The sequence below is a fragment of the Crocodylus porosus genome, unplaced genomic scaffold (assembly GCF_001723895.1).
Source record: "Crocodylus porosus isolate Cpor-Errol unplaced genomic scaffold, CroPor_comp1, whole genome shotgun sequence".
Taxonomy (NCBI): Eukaryota; Metazoa; Chordata; order Crocodylia; family Crocodylidae; genus Crocodylus; species Crocodylus porosus.
In genome coordinates, this window is record NW_017728918.1 from 8,802,088 (window position 1) to 8,821,754 (window position 19,667).

The following is a 19,667-nucleotide window of genomic DNA, read 5'->3' on the forward strand; positions in this document are numbered from 1 at the left end:
TCGAAGGGATCCGTACTGTGGGCATTCTTCATTCATCACAAATGTGATTTGATTGCTCACAGTACATGTTTAAATAGGCCTGTAACACTTATTTAGCAGGAAATTATAGAGTTTGAGTTCATTGTTGCTGCCTCTTGCTCAGACTGCAGTGATAACAGAGCAAGGCCATTAGAGAGAAGTAGAGTACTTGAGCCCAGGACCTTGCTAATTTAAACAATGTCCGGCCACAGAGATGTGGAGTTACTTTTTCTGAGATCTTTTATTCCATGTCTTCCATGCAGAGAGAATTTAGCTTGTAATTTTCTATATGTATATATGGCCATAGGGGTTTCTTCTGAGCCAGGCACAGGATCATTTTAAAGTGGAACGACGGAGCCTCTGGACATCTTGGTGTGCAGACTGTAGAAACACCCAAGACTCTGGGTTTCCTGAAGGAGCGCTGCTTACAGTCAAGGGCAGAGAAAAGGTAAGGGCTTGCTCACAGTACAAGTCTTTTACCAGCAGATAGTTGCCACCACAATGAAGTCCCCATAGTACATCACACGTGTGGCTTCTGGTAGTTGCAAGCAGCTCCTGGCAGTTCAGCTTGGCTCCCCTACAGAGCTCTGCTAGCGGGGCAGGCAGCATAATTTGCACGACATCCGCTGTTGGAGCGGTTGTGGAAGCTGGCAGAAAGCTTGGACCTATCTACATCTGTTTTGAGTGGCCAAAGCTTTCCGTTTCTCAGAGCTGCTGGCAGAAGGACGGCGTCTTCCCCCACAGAGGCATTGCGAGCGTGGACGCTCAGTTCTGCTGGCAGACCCAAGTTTTGTAGGCAGAAATACAAAGCACAGACTAGGCCTAAATCACAACTTTTACACGACTCGGGGACTTGTAAGAAAGTCGTGAAGGTCCAGTATTCTAGACAACAGCTACCCACCCGCTCTCCCTCGAATACCTCTCTCATTCCTCCTCCCTTTTCTACTTCCCTGCCCCTTTCTGTCCTCATTCTCTCCTCTTGCTCTGGTGGTGCCTTCCTTTCCTCCATTTCAAACCCAAACGTTTTAACCAAAAGCAGGTTTTAGTTAATACAGGTGGACTATAAACAAGTTAAAAAAAAATCAGGAAACCTACCATGTGTCTGATGTCCCCCCCCCGATCACTTGGCTTTTATGTTGTATCCTTAGTTTGTCTCTTGAATGCGGAAGCATTTTAGGACACGACTTGTCTAACTCTATGGTGCCTTGCATTCTGGGCCTCTGAGTCTCACTGAGGCTTTTCAAAGCTGTCTAGTATACGCTGTGCATGTAAACACTTGATTCTGCAAAGTTTTAGCTGACGACGCTGTCTCCTGATCAAAGTTTCATTGAGACAAACCCAAGGTTGTTATTTTAATATCAGTATTGAGCCATCTGTGTTTTCCCAACCCAATTATAAAACTTTTGCAATTGTGGGTGGGGGAGGATATAAAAAGCCACCATTGGACACAACACTCCAGTTTCCAGCTTCCTCTGTAAAGTGAGAATTCAATCTGCTGGTTTCAGTGACTAAAAAAATAGATTCTTATTTCTACACAAAAACTATCACAGTAAAACAAATGGGATTCTCTGTTTCCACCAGCTTGCTAAAAAAAATTGATATTTGAGTCACTGCCTTGAGTAAAATCCAGAGAGGTTTGTTTTTTTTTTTTTGCTCCCTATCACATCACTTTGTCTAGTGTGTTGCATAACTCCCGTAACTCCACTTCTTGTACTTCCCTGTCTGGTCGCCTGCTGTCTCTGGGTTTGTACCTGGATTGTAAGGTGTTTGGGGCCAGGGCCGCCATTTTGTTCTGTTTGTGCAGCACCGAGCAGATTGGGTTGCAGGTCCATTACATTTAGACACTGCGATATAGAGCATGTTTGTACAGGGAAAATAAGATCTTTTATTGAGCAAAACATCTGTTTCTACTTGACCCAAGCCAAGTTGACAAAACCAAACTGAGCGCTTGTAATCTAGACCTGGGGTTGGCACCCTTTTCTGGCAGCGGGCTGGAACGATCCAGCTCTAGGTTCATGCGGGTTGGCTCTAGGACCCGGCCGCCACCGCAGCATCTCCCTGTCTCCAGCTGTGGGCAAGGCAGGGGGAAAGCCTGAAGCCCCTGCTACCCAGCTGCAAGTGGGGAAAGCCCCGAAGCCACCCCTGCCTGGCTGCAGCAAAGTTGTGCATTGCCAAATGCCACCAAAGCCATGACTCTGCAGGCCGCAGGTTGCCGACCCCTATGTAGAAGATGGAGATCCTTGTGAATATTTTTTTTGTAAGAGAAGAAGAGACCTTTAAGCTAGCAGACTGAGGTAGTGACTAGGGAAGATATGTAGCTCCTGGCATTGTCTCAGGTTCTCTTCTTGTGCCTTTCTTTGCTTTTAGACCATTCAGGCGCATCTGTAGCCCTTGGCCGTGGGCCATTGGGATCCTGACAGCCCTGCATCAGTGCATTTCCCCACTCAAACCTTCTGCCCCGCTCGGTTCCTGTTCACTGCAGCTATCACATTCCTGAGTCTTCAGAGAAGAGTGTGAAAAACTTGCAAGTCAAGTCAGCTTAGCACAGTGGTGCTTAACTGTTTTAGACTCAAGGAAAACGCCAGCTTTAGGTTTCCATTCTTCTTTGACTGCAGAAAAACAGAAGAGCAATTTTTCTGTTGAAAATAACTCGGACCATAACAGGTCTGAATGGATTTAACGCTATGAATTTCTCTTTGAAATCTCTGAGTTTGGCTTGTGAATCGTGTTTGCACACCTAACAGTGTTAGCAGCACCCCACAGGATGCTTGAAAAGACCCAAAGCAGCCCAGAGAACAACAGCCTGGTGGAGAATCGGTGCTTCGCATGAGCTCATAGCGTGGTGCTGTGGCCAAGGGGGCTATTCTGATCCTTGAATGGATAAACAAGAGCATATTGAATAGGAATAGGGAGGTTATATTACATCTGTGTTTCATTCTGGTGTGTTTGCTTTTGATATCCTGTGGCCAGTTCTGGTGTCAACAGATCGAGAAGGATGTTGCAAAAATTGGAGAGAGTTCTGAGAAAACCCATGGAAATTATCAAAGGATTGGAAAACATGTATTAGCATGAGAAAATCGAGGAGCTCAATGTGTTTAGTTGAACAAAAACAAAGCTAAGGTGTCTCTTGATAACAGTTTGAGCGTGTACATGGGAACAGATCTGATACTAGAGGGCTCTCCAGTCTAGCAGACGAAAGTGTAACAAGATCCAGTTGCTGGAAGTAAAGACTAGACAAATTGGAGGTCTTTGAAGAAAGCATACATTTTTATAATGAGTTATTTTAAACCGTTGAACAATTTAACAAGGGTTGCGGTAGATTTGCTTACCACCACTGGAAATGTTTAAATCAAGACTGCGTACTTTTCAAAAAGATGTGCCGGCATTCAGAGAGGCATTAATTCACAGACGTCCTGTGGTCTGTGTTATGCTGGAGGCAAGACTGGAGTGTCTTAGTGGTACCGTCTGGGTTTAGAATATATTTAAAGTTGTTCTAATGCTCAGTTACCCTCATTGTTTAAAAACTCGTCCTCAGTCATTTTAAATATTCTGGTGTCAGGTTCTAGACAGTTATAGGGATGAACTGATTTTAAATCACCACTTTTAATCATGATTTTAAATTGCCAAAAAAAGGAAATCTTGATATATATTTTTTTAATAATAATTGTTAAGGTACATTTTCAATTAATTTTCTGGAGAAAGGTTGATTCTCATTGGTTGCTAACAATATGCCGATATCAACCAGCATGGTTTTTAACAACAGAACATTTTGATTTACAACTAAATATAGCCTTTAGGCTAAATTTTTGTTTTCTTGTTGGGGGAGGTACGCAGAAAAGGGAAAGGCAGGTCCTTCCTATTAGACTGCTTTATTTCCCAGCAGTTGCATTTGCTACCAGTGATGGGAAGAATTCAAACTGCACTATAAATATATTCAGGGCCAGAGCTGAAGTTCCAGTCTGCGACAACTTTAACAGGTGTAGATGCCACCTGCACCTGCCCATGTCTCAAACCAAGCCAATACAATGCAAGTCAAAAATTGCAGGCTGTCTTAGTTAAGAATACTCCCAAAAGCTCTTGTAGGGTTTTTTCTGTCCTTCTGGTATAGCCAAGCGTGCAAATTATTTAGGGTTACAGGAGCTTCCTTCTTTATTTTATCACTGTCCTGCTTTTCTCTACCCAGATACTACCTCAACCAAAATAATATGCAGCCAAGACCCTCTATCCAAAGCATCAAATAAGTAAATGCTTACTGTGATAAGTCTCCACAATCAAGGGCACATCCCAGTAACACATAGGAATGTGAGCTCAACGCTCGGCAGTGTCAATGCGTCCTCTTCCCTGGGTTGCTCAAGTGTGTTTTAATGGCAGAGCATTGACAGCACCCTTGTTCCCCTGCTTCACTAGCTTTGTGGGCAAGGTAGGGTGTTCTTTGATGTTTTTCAGTAATATATCTGATAGTTTTGCAAGATTTTCCATGCAGTTTGTTTGAAATAGGTAAGGTTGCTAGTGCTCAAACTCTGGCCTATGGCCCAGATCCAAACCATGGAGCTGTTTTCACCTGGCCTGCAGGGTGCCCCACCGATCTGGAAATTTGGCAGTGGAGGAGCGGTGTTAGGGTTAATTGCTGCTTCCCTGCTGCCAGATTTCCAACCCGATGTGGCACCGTGCAGGCCCCAGTGCACAAAGCTTCCACAGGGTTAGATCCTGCATGTGGGGGCAGATCTTGGAGATGCAAGAATTAACACTGCTTCAGCTCCCTCAACACCAGATTTCTGGACATGTGGGAAGACCCGTGGGCTGGATGACATGGCTCTGGAGGCCAGAGGTTGAACTCTACTGGACAAGATGACCTGAAGTCCCTTTCAGCCCTCCTTTTATATGATCATAACTGTATGTAAGGCATTTATTATTCAGTTGTATAACTCATCATATTTTTACTTAGACTTGAAAAAAATGACAATTTTCTTTTTTTTGTGGTAAAACTAGCGGAAGGACCCGTTCTTTGCCCAAGTCATTATTTTTGTAATTGCGGTGTTTGTTTATTTTTAAAGAACTTAGTACAACAGATTTAGGTTACAAATATTGTGTATTTTAAAAAAATATAGCACAACACCTTTAACATTTAACGTGGAATGACATTTTAAATGACATCCAAATGAATGATCTTTATTGTAGACCTTCTTTTTAAACAATGTTCGCCGTGTTTCCTGTTGGCACTAGTATATACGACTCTCTTCGAATACCAGTTCTGGAGCAAGGCACGTATAACTGTCCGTGTGAAAAGCCTTGCTTCCTTAAATAGTCACTGGAAGCCCCAAAAAGGGTCAAGTGAAAAATAACCCACTATAATCTTCTGTGTCTTTCTCTGGTACGTCTTGTATGGAGATTCCTCTCTAGCCTCACCGTTATTCTTGGGGATGAAGAGCTTGATTATGGGAATGACTTCAGGTCTGTTCAACAAGGGGCCTTTCCTGCCACGTCTTTGATGATTGCTTCCAGATTGGGAGGACAATGTTTCGGTTCCGTCTCCCTTTAGCGTTCCCCCTTGGTTGTTTCTGCTGCTCCGCCTTTGTGGGGCTCCAACCTCCCCTACACCCCGCCTAACGCCAGCTTAATGTTGTCACTTGCGTTGCTGAGGCTGATGTCCTGTGCTGTCTTTGATGCTTGGTTCCTGCAATATGATAGCTGCTGGGTGTGAAAGATGTTGTTATTCCAAGCACTTCACCTGGACTTCCTCCTTCCCAATTACATGTTGTCCATCTTCAGTACCGGTCTGTCCCCCGTTGCGTCGCTTCTGCCCCAGGTTCAGTACTTGCTGCCCGTCTGACTTGCCTATGTCTTGGCTCCACCAAGTTCTGCCAGGCTTGTCTCTGCTGCCAGCTTCCTTGGTCCACGTCAGCTCTGTGGGCCACTTCTCAGGCCCCTTCTGGTTCTGCATAGTCGTGGAGACCCCTTCTTGCTGGGACTTTACGTTCTCCGGCCCCTCCGGGCTGGCTGGGGATGCTACTTCCGGGCCCCCGCCCCCTCGCTTGTCTTTCATTGGGCTTTTTATCCTGGATCCGGAGGTCTGGCTGTCCAGTCGCTCCTGGCACACTCTTATAAAGCGTGCCCACACTGATGGGGCTGCTGATCCTGGCTCTCTTGGGGTTGGCTATTTTTTTTTCCTTTTTGAAATTCCTGCAGTGGCTTGGCCTGCCACAGTTTCATGTTCGCCACTTTGTTCTCCCCACGCAGCGTCCCACCGCTTTTGCTCCATCTCGGGGTAAGGCCCACACCCACCTGTAATTTTCCTTGGGTGGTATTCAGTGATTTTGGAAGGTTTAAAGTAGATAGGGACCAGCCATTCTCAAGTTATAAGTGACATACAGACACACACTTCATTTTTTATATTTATAATATGTAATATTAATATGTCATATATATTTATATTACTTTTAACAAAAAGTTGTGGATAATTGTTGGATGATTATAGTGTTTTTTTTCTTCATTGTTTGTGTCAAGCTGTATTCAGATAGAAATTGGACTTAAATTGCCATGAACAAAAAGGCATTAAAATTTGTGAGAGTTTATATAATGCTGGATGCATAAGAAAATGTTTATCAAATCATATATTGCACTTAAAATGATTTATTAAAGTAGCAATAGTTTGTTTCTAATCATTGGCTTTTAGAGCTACATCTTACCTTTTTCCACCTACTTTCATTCAGTTTGTTTCTAATGGGGTTTTTTTGACCATATCACTTAACTTTGAATAAAATAGATATTAAAAATAATTAGTCAAGTTGATTTAAAGATTTTAATACAAGTGAAGTAATTATCTCATTTCTTTATTGCTGATTGGGAGATTTTTTAAGCCAAGTTGGCAAATGTCATTATTTGTTTTAAAGTGCATAAAACATGTTAAGATATTTGACAGGGAACTTTAAAAAGAAAGTCCTGAACTTTTTCAGTTCCTTAAACTTTTCTTTGTAAGGTTTCTCTGCTCTTGTATAGATGGTTTTTATAAAGGTCTTCTCAGCATGGGGAAATGATGAAACAAACTAAACACCCAGTGTTAAATGTATAAAATAAATTGAGGAAACTGAGAATGAATTAGGTTTTTTTTCTAACAACTGCAGGTGCTGTCTATTACTGTTAGGTCCAGGTTTTCACAGAAAAATATGATTTTTTTGCAAGTAAATATTACACTTCGAAAACACCTGCCACACAGTAGATAGAGGTATGTGAATCTAAGACGATTTTAAGTAGTGTTTGCTCTGATCTATTTCCATTTTTTTGTGGTAGAAAATTCCTTTCCTATATTCCATTCCTATCCTCGTTCACCCGTTCCTTCATAATCTTGATATTTAATTGGAGATGCACAAAGATCAAGTTCGAAGTGAAATAATAGATTTACATTTTGGCAAGTGAGGGTAATACCAAAATATTTTTGTTCTTTTCTTGCATTTCTTTCACTTCCTGTCTTTAAGGGGTGGAGAAAACTCTCTTTCCTCATACTTTGCTTTCCTTCCTTTGGAGTGCTTGGGGAAACAATGAGCTAGATTTGTTACCAGAATCATTTGCCATTGTCGAGGGGCTCACGCTTTTGCCCCCTTTCTCTTTGCAAATTGCTGCTAGTAGTTAAAAACTGCACCAGGACTGAATGGGCTTCCAAACATGGGCTGCTCTGTTGAAAGATGCATTTAATCTGCATATAATCAATATGTTTACTGAATTTACCTGAATCCAAGATGACCCTGAATTTAAGATGACCCCTCCCCCCCAGTAAGTATTCATGCCTTCCACCATTGCAGCAGGTGGTGGTGGGGAGCAGGCGGTTGGGGGGGTGTTGAGCAGCTTGCCCCTTTGTGCTGCTGCCCCATGCAGTCTCAGGGGTCTCCTGTCTCCTTTTCTCCCCCCGACTTTTGCTCTGACACCAGCAGGTTCTGTTCCTGTTCTAGCTGGGGCTCCAGCCAAGCCCTTAGCAGCAGCAGCGGCGGCAAACATTATCACTGCTACTACAGGGCTGGGTTGGGGCCATTCTCTGTGCCTGGGGTTGGGGCCATGCTCTGTGCCCCAGGTTGGAGCAGGGATGGAGCCTGCTGGTGCTGAAACAAAAATAAGCAAGGGGCAGGGGGAGGTGGAGGGGGGAGCAGAGGCTGCCTGCCCCCCTAGTGCCTTGTACGCGACTCTAAGATGAGGGGCTCTTTTCCCCATGTTAAATGGAGGAAAAAAATCTCGTCTTGAAATCAAGTAAATATGGTAAATGAGATTTTGCAGCTAGATGCTTGGCTGGACAGTACAGGTCTGTTGTAAAAACACAAAGCTGAATTGACCAGATTTAGTCCCTCCTTTCAGCACATTTCATTGATCAATGCCTTTCTTTCCTTCCGTACAAGTATGTTCATTCCCAGGAGGGACTATTATGAATGGCAGTGTAATTTTTAGGCTCTTTCATTTGGGATCAGTGGGCATGCCTACATGAGATGCTAACTGCTCAGGAGCCTAATATTGCACAGTAGCGCATCATAGTACAAGCAGTGCTCATCTGCTTCTGCACAGTAGGGTCACTAAAAAGCCATTCGCTGGTGCTACTACGCAGTAACTCTGGTTATTCTGTATTTATATAGTACTTGATTATACAACTACTAAATTAAATGTGCAGTAACCACTGCACGTTAATGAATATGTAGACTCATCCAGTGACAACAGCTGGCTCTTGTTTGGGTAGATAAAAGAAAATTCAGCCAGTTCTTTTTCAGGAAGATGGTGCCAAGGATCCTGGGGACCTCAGTGATTTGAAGTAGACAATGCTGATTACAAATCCTTAAACTAATAAGCTTTAGTTCCTTGCTCATGTCTTCCCCCTGATACTATGACACCCATTTAATTTGTTTTCCTAGTTCACTTTTTTTAATTACAGCTCAGTGACATTTATTTAAAGCACAGAGGGTGCATCTACACGCAATGCTTCAATGCACATTAGCCTAAGTTAATGAGCATTAAGGGTGCACGTCTACACATGTGCACCCTTACTGCGTATTAAAAATGGTGAATTTAGGCTATTTGTCCCTATGCAGGTATCAAATGTAGGTGTGAATAGTTAAAGTGCATTAACGCTGTGTGTTTGAACTGATTTGGGACTAACTTTAGTGCCAACACTTTAATGCCTGCACATGTAGATACCTGCCTAAACCCACTTAATGCACATTAAGACTGTTAAATTTAAGCATGGTTCAGTGTGCATCTAGGCGTGCTTAAATGCATGTGTAGATATGCCCAGGGAGTGTCACTGCCTATTCTACTGGTATTGTTTGTAACGGCTGTAGTGAAGGGCCTTCAGATATTCAGTATATTCAGCAGTTTGTAGTTTGGCCTCTTTTTTCTTGGGGAGGAAATAATTTTTATCTGTTTTCTGCCTCTTTCTTTTTGTACAGTATTGCTGGTGGCTTATTCCTTGTATTGCCTCTGCTGTGATGTTGCATGCTGTCCACGTGATGACGTGTGCTGTCCAGAAGGCAGTTTTGCACTGTCGGACACAATGGTGAATGTCACGCAGGCAGTATGCTCTCAGACACGCTCTCCTGATTATTCAGGAGCGTGTCAGATGGGCATCCTGCCAGCTGAAGTTTTTCAAGTATGTTTTAGCTTAGTAGATCAAAAGAATGATCTGTGAACTGTGGAATACAAGAAAAGGCCATTTGTTGTATGGCTCTTCTCCCAGAATATCACATTATTAACCCAAAGGGCTTTAACGGTTCTGGAGGGACCAGTGAGTATCTTTTAATTTGTCTTTGCCTTGTGGAGGGATCCTAATATCAGTCTTGATTCAGTATTCCCTTGCGTCTGTAGTTAAGTCGAACCCTTGCACGCTATAATCGTAAGTTCTTGAGGCTTATTTGGTTTGGTAATTTCCAGTGTGTGCCCTGAAGCATTGTGCGGTGATATAGTCTAATCTTGCAAGCTGAGTGGAGTCGATAGTCAGATGAGAGCTCCAAGACGCATCTGCTGAAGTGCTGTAGGAAGTGGTGCAAAGTTTCTGCGTGAGCTGCTCTTTCCTCCATCAACGTGGACTAAATAACCTGGTGTAGTGAAAATGGACACTTTGCTAGGGGCGGCTCCCTCTTTTCAGTTGCAGTCCTCATTGCTTCTAGTCAGTAAGATACCACCTCCTCCTAAGACGGTATAATTTCCAGTGAGAAGTATTTCTGTAAAATTTCCGTTGCTAGAAACTTAGGCCAGGAGTTGGAGCACACATGCATTTCAGCGCCCTGGCCAGAGAGAGGCATAGATGGGCTCTCCAGGCAGGGGGAACTAGAGGTCTGCTCCTGGGGTCACCCTTGCCCTTGGGGGGCTCACTGCTTGACAGTCTGCCCTCTCCCCTGCCTAGGAAGGGGGCAGGCTGTCAATAGGCAGTTTCACAGCTAGAGGCGCAGGGACCGCCGGCTTTTAAATCCCTGCGTGTGCAGCCCAGCTGGGCTGTACACACAGTGATGTAAAGCTAGGGGCGTTGAGAAGCATGACAAGAAGAGCCCCCCCTCCATCTTGGTTCCCAGCCCTGCCAGCTTTTAAATCAACACATATGCAGCCCAGCCTCTGGATGCCCAACTCGGCCAGCCTTGCCATCACAGCGCAGCTGCCTTCTGCCTCTCTCTGGTCCTACAGGTTAAGCCATGGCAAGCCTCCTGGGGCTCTTGCGGGGGTTCCTGCTGCAGGAGAATAGCTCTTCCCCTGGCAATCAGCTGATTTTTGTGGGGGAGCATTTTCCAAGGAAGGTCTGCACGGGGGTCCCTGGCAGCTTGCCGCCAGGCCAGCTTCCTCTCTCTCTCTGGGAGAGCGGCTGGGAGAGCAGAGGTCTGTGCGGTATTGGGTGTATCTGTCCTGAGAGAAGCTTACAGCTGTGTTCAAGTTAGATTAAGAGGAGGGAGATCTTCCTCATCTAACTTCCTGATCTCTCTTGTGGCAAGATAAAGGCTTTTCTCCTGGCACAAATGTACAGTTCAGTAATGCCTGTCGGTGGCCCAAGAGGAGGTGCTTATCCATATTCTGATTTGGGTAGACAAGGGCTATCACTCCTGCAGGTTCATTTGGACGGGACTTCCTCACTTTCTGCTCCAAGTTTCTATGTAGCACTGCTGTTTGCGTTTCAGTGGTGGGTAAACTGATTCTTGAAATGCAAGAGATGTTACCATTACTTATTTGGGGGGAAGTTATGACCCGTAATGCACTCTTCCCTTTGAGATCCTTGGTTAAAAGCTGCTTTAAAGTATTTTCTTTTGATTTCTTTTTTTATTAACCCTACTTCACCACCACTGAATTAGGCTTTCTGGTGACCTACTGAGTATGAATTAATAATGGAAGGGTTTTGGGGGTTTTTTAAATTACTTTTTAAAATATTGTTTGTAAATGGATGTGGTGTGTGCAAGAAAAACCTTGTAATGAAACTTGCTTGTGCCATGTTGGGTTTGAACTGGCGGGACTGAATCGGGCAGAGAGATGCTCTGGAGCTTTGTGTAGACTCCCTGTATGTGCTGTTATCAAAACATAGCAGCTTGGGTCTGAATCATGCTCCTTGGCTCTTAGTTTCTGACAGCATAACTGTATTCCCCAGGGATAAAAACCACATGAACTGTTAGGCTAAAGTTTCATCTGAATTGAGGTTCTGCTGTATGTGGAGTCACTTAAGCCAAATACTTGTATGTAGATATTTAGGTGGGTAAAAGTCAGGCTAACTCTTAGGATAAAAGACGGTGCTAATCCCTGACCATCTTAAATTTTATAGATTTCATAGATTTCATAGACATCAGGGCTGGAAGGGACCTCGGGAGATCATCGAGTCCAGCCCCCTGCCCAAAGGGCAGGAAGTCAGCTGGGGTCATAGGATCCCAGCAAGATAAGCAAGATATTGCCCTCTTTCTCTTCTGTTATCCAGGCCTTAAATTTGGCTGTTGCTGCAGAGGGCTGGAAATCTTCCCAACAGATACTGGTTTTGAAAAAGTATTTAGCTACTTCACTTTAAATTAAAAAAAATACTGTTACGTGTGTGTAATTAGTCATTTTTGCATTGTGAAGATGTTGGGTCTGTTTCAGTGACGAGGCTGTCTGGTTCTGTGACCCCGTTCCTGGTTTGAGCTCTGAGGGTTACAAAAAGCTGGCACTTGGAAGTCTTTGGACTGTTTTTTAAGACTGCCTATGCTGATTTGTGATTGTAACAAAGAAAGGGTTTTTTTGTCTGTTTACAGATATTCAGAGCGGAGCCTCACAAAGTGCATTGGGATCACAATCGAGACCAGGCCTGATTACTGCCTGAAGCGTCACCTGAGTGACATGCTGTCATACGGCTGCACAAGGCTGGAGATCGGTGTGCAAAGCGTGTACGAGGATGTGGCCAGAGATACAAACAGGTGAGAAGAATATTTTGGTGAAACGCTTAATGTGACTGACTGCTTGTGGCTTTTTCCCCTGTCGCACTCAGGAATCGTAATTTTTCAAGCCAGGTGCCATGAGAACTTTTTACAGGTGCCATACAGTATTAATTAGGAATTTAGGGTTTTAACATGACTTGCAAGATTAAGTCCAGATGTTTCAAATAGGTATCTGTAGTGTCAAATCCATTTGGCCCTGTTGTGGTTTTTCTCAGTTCTTTGCAGCAGAAGAATTGCTCTTACCATTTTTTCACAGTCCAGAAACATGGGAAAGCTAAGAGCTGACATCTAAAGGGGTGCTTTGAGTCTAGAAAGGTTGAGAAACGTTGCTCTAGAAAGTGTCTGGAAATGAATACTTCACGGTTCCAGTTTAATGTTGTATAAAATTATGCTGGTGTTCCTGTCCAACCAGTATTTTATAGTATAGTATGCTGGGGTTTTTTTATGGCTCCATAAATGCTTGCGACCCTGTAGAGTAAATAGGATATGTCCAAACAACAGTCAGCACCCTTGTCCTGAGCAGTTTGTTGTTTTGCAGGCTTGAGTGAGTTTTCATAGTTTCATAGTTGGTAGGGTCGGAAGGGACCTGAGTTAAAAGCCATGTAAACTGTGCGACATCCTTGAAGGATATTAAAGAACAGAGAGGGCACTTAGATTAAACCATGTAGAGCATGGGGCTAGTCTAGGTAAGTGGTCAGCAGACAGACTTGTATAAAGCCAGAAATGATACCTATTCATACATTAATCAGGGGTCATTCAAAATATAGTGTTTCAGGAGTTGGGGAGTGTAAGAAAAGTCTATGATTTGCTCTTTATGGTCTTGAACCACTACAAAAAAACAGTGATGTACAGAGAGAACAGAGTATATTTGTATATTTTCAGGTTGTTCTCCTGAAAGCTGCAAGGATGGGAGAAGAAAAGTCTCTGCTGTTGCAGTGCTGGGGATCTTTCTGTTTTTCCTCCATTTTACATAAATCTGCCCTCATGGGCCAGTTGCCTATTTAAGATTTTTAATAACAAAGCAGTAGGTAATATACTGAGAAATTTGAGTATGGTTTGACAAGCAAAGTAAACTTAGAAGGGACAGTTCTGTAGTGGAAAACACTGGAGGTTTTCTTATGGATATTTGAACTTAAGATCCGAAGCCTGTTTTCTCCCAAGCTTAGTCTGTAGTTCAGGGGTGGGCAATTATTTAGGCCCCAGGGCCACATAGGGAGTTTTTGATTAGCTGTTGTGGGCCCCATGCAATAACTTGCCAAAACTCCCTATGGGGCTTTGGGGAGCAGTGTTTGGCAGCGGGATGGGTTGGTGAAGCCAGGTGGTGACGGCTTGGGGCTGGGGCCCAGGCCGAGCCGCAGTCCGTTCTGCATAACCTGCTCTGGGGTGGGGTGAGGGGGTGCTGACTGGGCTAGGTCCCGGGAGCCAGCCAGGGTGAAGGGAAGCAGAGGGTGAGTGCTGCAGAGCTTGCCCTGGCGGCGTGGTCTGTGGCTGTCCGCACGGCCCTCTGCATGGGACAGCCCGTGCCATACTCCCAGCCCGGACCAGCACGCAGCTTGCAGTGGCACCATTCTTGGTGTGGCTGCAGCCGGCTGGGTGCCGCTGTGCCCTGTGCCCCTCTCCCACCTGCCCAGAGCAGCGCGGCAGGGGCAGGAGCAGGAGGACCGAGAAGCAGAGCAGCACTGGGAACAGCCCTGCTAGAAGCTGGGCATGCTGATCGGGGCCCAGGCTGGCAGGCATGTGGGGGAGCACAGCTTGGGCTGCCTGGCGAGAGCGGATGAGGCTGGGCCCCGTGCAGAGCACTATGGGGCAGCTGCAGGCCAGATCCAGTCAGTTGGCAAGCCGGATCTCGTCTGTGGGCTGCATTTTTGCCCATCCCTGCTGTAGCATCTGGAGCGTGAAGATAGTCCCATTGCTGCTTAAAGGCAAGATTCAGTGCCTGGCTAGGCAAACAGCTGTGGCGTCCCAGACTAAATCTAGCCTCCTGCACAAGCCACGCAGCTGAGTAAATACCTACCAGCAGACAGCACTGTTCTTCTTTTACATACCAGAGCTTTATGAAGGGAAATAACCAAGAGCTAAAGGAAGTAGACGCACCTCATTCTTTTCCTAGGTGCATTAATCAGTGGTGAATTCTGACAGTCTTCCAGCTTAACATTTACTTTTCTTGAACTTATTTTTTAACAAATTCTTTTAAAACCATTGTGCTGTCCCAAGCTGGAGTTTTCCAAGTACCTCTGTTATCCACCTCTGTGATCTTTGGTTTTTAATTCCTCTACTCTTGTTTTGACCATCCAATTACTTTTTTTCTTGCAACACCTTTAACCATATATCTCTGCTGCTTCGAAAGCTGGCATGTGAAACCTTGCCTCGCTTGGTGCTGGCCCTGCAGAGGAGTGAGGCAGGATGTGGCAGACTTTTAATTTCACTCGCAAAGAATCCATTACAAGATTAGATTTTTAAAGGTTTGGAAACTATTGCAACTGCTTGCAATGTGTTTAAAAGATTGCTGCAAGCTTTCCAGACTCCCTCAGAGTAGAAAATTGCTGTTTTCACATGCATATCTGTGCCAACTTCTGCATTTTTTAAAATATGTTTCTGCTCTTTAAAGCAGCGAATTGGAATATTTTTAGAGCAGATTGATATCAGTATTTCTCTGTTAAGATGGCTCTAGGTTTCTTCTATTCATTTAGTGTGTGTAGTGATGATTTCTTCTTTTTTTTGTGTAATTTTCACATTTTGCTTGTAGCTAAATGTCAGATTACAAGCAATTAGCCTATATGTTTGGAAATTGCTTTCCATTATGTATCGTAAGTCATTAGTAGGGTTTTGTACACTTCCTATTGCTGGGAGGCAGAAGAATATTTAAATCTAGGTATAGGCATTGAGTTATTGATTCAACTCGGATCCTTCTTCTAATAAGGAGATAATTTTATTTATGAAGTGACTCTTCATTCCTTCCCCTCCAGCTTCCCAAAGTGCTGAATAATAGCACCCCAGAACAGATTTGGAAAAACGTCATCATGCCTTTTAACACCATATAAAATAAAACGGCACTCGTAAAAAACATACACAGACATGTAAATGAGGTGAGGGGGGTGGATCTTGCAGAGCACGGGGAAAGAAAAGGTCCACAGCGTTAGAGGAGCAGTTGGTTAATGAGAGCTGAGTTTAGCAAGGGAAGGGGCTGACATCTGAAGGTGTATCGCAGTGAAGTGCAGTCACTGGCCGACGCAGGATGTAGTGGAGGAGGTCTCAAAAGGGCAAAAATAATAGGAGGGAAGTGAGGGTGAAGGAAGAGGAGGTGGATCTCCTGGACCTTAAATCCTGGGCAGGGAGCGCCATTAATTTCAACAGAGGCCCCAGGGCTCCCACCCCAGAACTTGGGGAGTAGCAGCAAGAACAGACAGGGGAGAATAGCTCCGCTCTTGGCCTGGCCTCTCAGTGGCTGCCTCGGGGAAAAGGGTTGCTTCCAGAGTAGAAGCAGAAAGTTGTTGAGCCATAAAGGTGGAAGGGGAAAGTTTCTTGCTTGTGGTCCATCATTTAAAAGTTCCACTCTCAGCTCCAGGTATTACTCGGGTGTCTCTGTCCTCCTTTGGTTTCTGCACTGGTTTGTGGATTGGACCAATGGGGGCCAAGTCAAATGAAAGCAACCAAGGGGGGGACTAGATCCAGCCCTCAGGCTGAATGTTTTACACCCCCCAACCTGAGAGACTAGAGAGCAGTTGCCTTTTTCCAAAAGGGGTGGCTTGAATGGCAAGCAGTGCAGCACGGGGGCACTGCTAGCTAGGCCGAGTAATCAGGTGAGACTATTTACCTCTCACTTTCGCTCCTCTTGCATTATGTTCCCATGTGTTGTCTTAAGTTAAACCAACTCCTTCTCAAACAGCCCCAGAATAGCAAGGCTCTGTTCCCATTTTAGCCTCCTTGGTGCTGTTTCAATGCAAATAATATTTCAGCAGCTTCGAACAGCTAACTACCTGGCTGTAACAAGGTGAAGGCAGCTCCCGGCTGCATGGTGGGAATCTGCTCTGCTGTGACCCTTATGCCAGTCTCACAGTGCCCCTGTTGAGGAAGCAAAAGGCTCAAATGTTTTCTGGTTAGATTATAACTTTGCTTTTGTAACTGAAATGATGGTGTTGAGTTCATAATCAGGCTCATCCCTTCATTTCTCTTGTCAAGGAAGAATAATGGGAGACTTGCCTGCTAGACTCTAATGCTGATTAAATGCATCAAAATGCACCTGCTCCCCGTGCAGCCCAAGACTGCTCTTGTTCGCTGTCAGTGTGACAACCGATGACCATGCACAGTGTTTGGGTCTCTTTCATCGCTTTTTCTTCTTCCCAGGGGCCACACCGTGAAGGCCGTATGCGAGTCATTTCACTTAGCCAAGGATGCTGGGTTTAAAGTGGTGGCACACATGATGCCCGACTTGCCGAACATGGGCCTGGAAAGGGATATCGACCAGTTTGTTGTGAGTACGACTGGACACCATTGTGCTTGTGTCTTTTTGCCTCAGTGGATCTGAGGTTTCCTCTGTTTTTTGGCTTGGTTATGGTTGGTGTCCTATACAGTAGTGCCTTCTAAGTACCCTTAACACAAAATTCATTTTCAGGTTGAATGAGGGGGAGGAAGATTTGGTTGAGCTACTTGATTTAGAAAATTGTCTCCCTTCCCTGTGAAAGACTGAGTCATTAAGGTCCCTGTAGAATATGTTTTTTCTGATATTAATTAATGGCTCTTTTGGTAGAAAATAAGCTTTGATATGCATTAAAAACTTGCAAGCAAATACATCTAGGGAGCAGTCTTCCAAAATACAGTTACACAAACCTTTAAAGTAGTAATGGTGCTTCCCTATGATTTTTATAACATGTTTCTGAGCACTTCATAAATGTTTACAGCACCCTGGCAGTATTAGCCCATTTTACAGATTGAGAAACTTGCACAAAGTCACAGGTGAGGTGGCAGGTAGAGATGAAAAACTCCTTACTCGGACTCCTTAGCTTTCGCTGCTTGATTACATTTTTTCCTAATGCTAGTAGAGACAGGAAATGATCTCTGAATTTCCAGTACGAATTCTGAGATTGTGCTATGGTAGCAGAAAGAAGTAGCAATCCCACATGAAGGTCTTGGGAAGTCGCACCCTCATCTCTGGGTTGATTCGTGGGTGCATCATTACTGGGAAGAAACAAGCCGGAGAGAATTGAAATAGAAGTTACAAAAGCAAGCGACAGACAAGATTTAAAGAGACAGATTTCTTGGATAGGAATCAAGAGATGAGCATACACAATAGTCTGAGTGTTGAAGGATACAAAAACGAAGAGGAAGGACTTGTTCAGGATAGTGCCAGCAGGTACAACTAGACATCGCTGCTGCTAAGTAAATATTTCTCTTTCCTTCTGCACAGCTTCTCTCCTTGTTGATAAAAACAGGTAGTGCATTCTCCTTGTGGGATTTGGAAGTGGGCCCGTGGCTGTTTATAGCAGGAGGCTGGGGAAGATTTGGAAGAAAGTTTCTTATGGCTTGAGGTGAAGGGCAGGGCTTTATCGGAGGGCAGCACCGGGCTGCCTCCAAGTTCCACAGGAGGAAAGCATTGCCTCTTACCAGGAAAATGACAAGTTAAGAAATGTGTGTTTAGTATTACTACTCTTTTATCTGTCAGTCTGGCAGAGTCAGCCCAGCGATGAGAGAAGGAGCTTGTCTTTCTCCCTCTCGACCAGCAGACATGCTGACTAAATCCCAAATATTCATCCAAGAGAGTGGAATAGCAGGGGTGTCATTGAGGGTTATCTGAAGTCGGAGGGTCAGACAGGCAGAATTGGACTCGCTGAATCTTTTTGTTGTTGGCGATGGCATTAGAAGGGGAGATCATGGCTTAATTATCAAATCTGTAATTGTGTCTGTGGGGCCTGCCCTTTAAAGTCCCCTGGCCCTACACATTTTAATTGGTGAATTAGACACATTTGATAAGGAAGCCCCTGAGGAGCCTGCATTCTGGGACCCCATAATGGTGTTTTTTTCTTCTCTTTGCAGAGAAGAGCTGGGGTTTCAGGACACTACAGTCTTCCATGGTAAAAACAAACCAGTGACCCCTAGTACCAGATGCTGCCCTGTTTCTTGCCTGTCTTCTGGGTGGCCCAGAAAATTGTGGTCCCGACCATTTAAGGAGCACGTGGTCCATGGGGTGGGTTTTTTAGGGAGGAGGAGGGCTTTTGAGCATGGTGTCCTGGCCAGCTCCCACATGCTGGCAGGTAATGGGGCCACAGCTAGTAGCGTGTTACCTATAGCACTTAGAGGCCTCGGTTGTGGAGCAAGGGATGGGTTGGGGTCCAGTAGGACAAATGGAGGGGTTAGAAGAGCATCTGGGGAGGAGGGGGTAGTTGTAGGAAGGAAAGGAAGAAGGAGAGATGGGCTGAGGTACAAGGGGGGGAGGAAGGCCCTGCTGTATTTTGTCAGCTTTCTTCTGAAAGCAAATGACCAGACCCTGTGTGAAGAGAGGAGAGCAGTGCTTGAGAATCCATGAAAGAGCAGTCGCCATCATGAGCATGGGGTTAGACTGGAATAGGGGAGGCGTTTTAGCAGGAAACATGGAGAAGTTGGAACAGGAGAAAACTCATTTCTACTGGAGGAAGTTCATGTGGTCGCAGGTTTATTGTGTTGCTTTGCAGCACGAGAGCAGGGGTTGAGGAAACAGATGGCCGGGGAGCAGGATGGGTCCTGAGGCCTGTGACTCAATAGAGGGTCAGCAAATGAGGAGAGCGAGGCAGGAGGAAATGGGCAGGTGGTACAAAGGCCAAAAGGGAAAAGAGAGCAGGAAGAGCCGGCTAAGAAGGTCAGCAGGACTGGCAGCTGCAGAAGGGTTGCGTTTGGATAAAGACCAGTCCAACCCCGTAGCTCCACATCCCCTGGCTTTCCTGTACAGGCCTCCAGGTAGGGGCAGGTACAATGTTTGAAGCAATTTGGAAGCAGCTACGTTTGAAAATGAGGATGGGGTGGGAGACGGTGTCAGAGGCCAGATGATTGGAAGATAGCCAACGTGGTCGCCATGTTTAAAAAAGGGAGGAGGGAGGACCTGGGCAACTATAGGCCCGTCAGTCTTACCTCAGTCCTAGGGAAACGCTTTGAGAAGATCATCATGGAGCACATCTGCGATGGGCCGGCTTCAGGGATGATGCTCAAGGGCAGCCAGCACAGTTTCATTAGGGGCAGGTCATGTCAGACCAACCTGATTGCCTTTTATGATCA

The 19,667-nt window shown here is 45.0% G+C and overlaps 1 protein-coding gene across 1 annotated transcript in view; it reads left to right on the forward strand.

The window, feature by feature from the left end:
• Window positions 1-19,667, forward strand: part of ELP3 (elongator acetyltransferase complex subunit 3) — a 123,293-nt gene that overhangs the window by 39,386 nt on the left and 64,240 nt on the right. Inside the window, exons 8-9 of the mRNA XM_019537218.1 lie at window positions 12,243-12,404; window positions 16,770-16,896. Of these exons, the coding sequence (XP_019392763.1) occupies window positions 12,243-12,404; window positions 16,770-16,896 (289 nt within the window). The remainder of the gene's footprint in view (window positions 1-12,242; window positions 12,405-16,769; window positions 16,897-19,667) is intronic.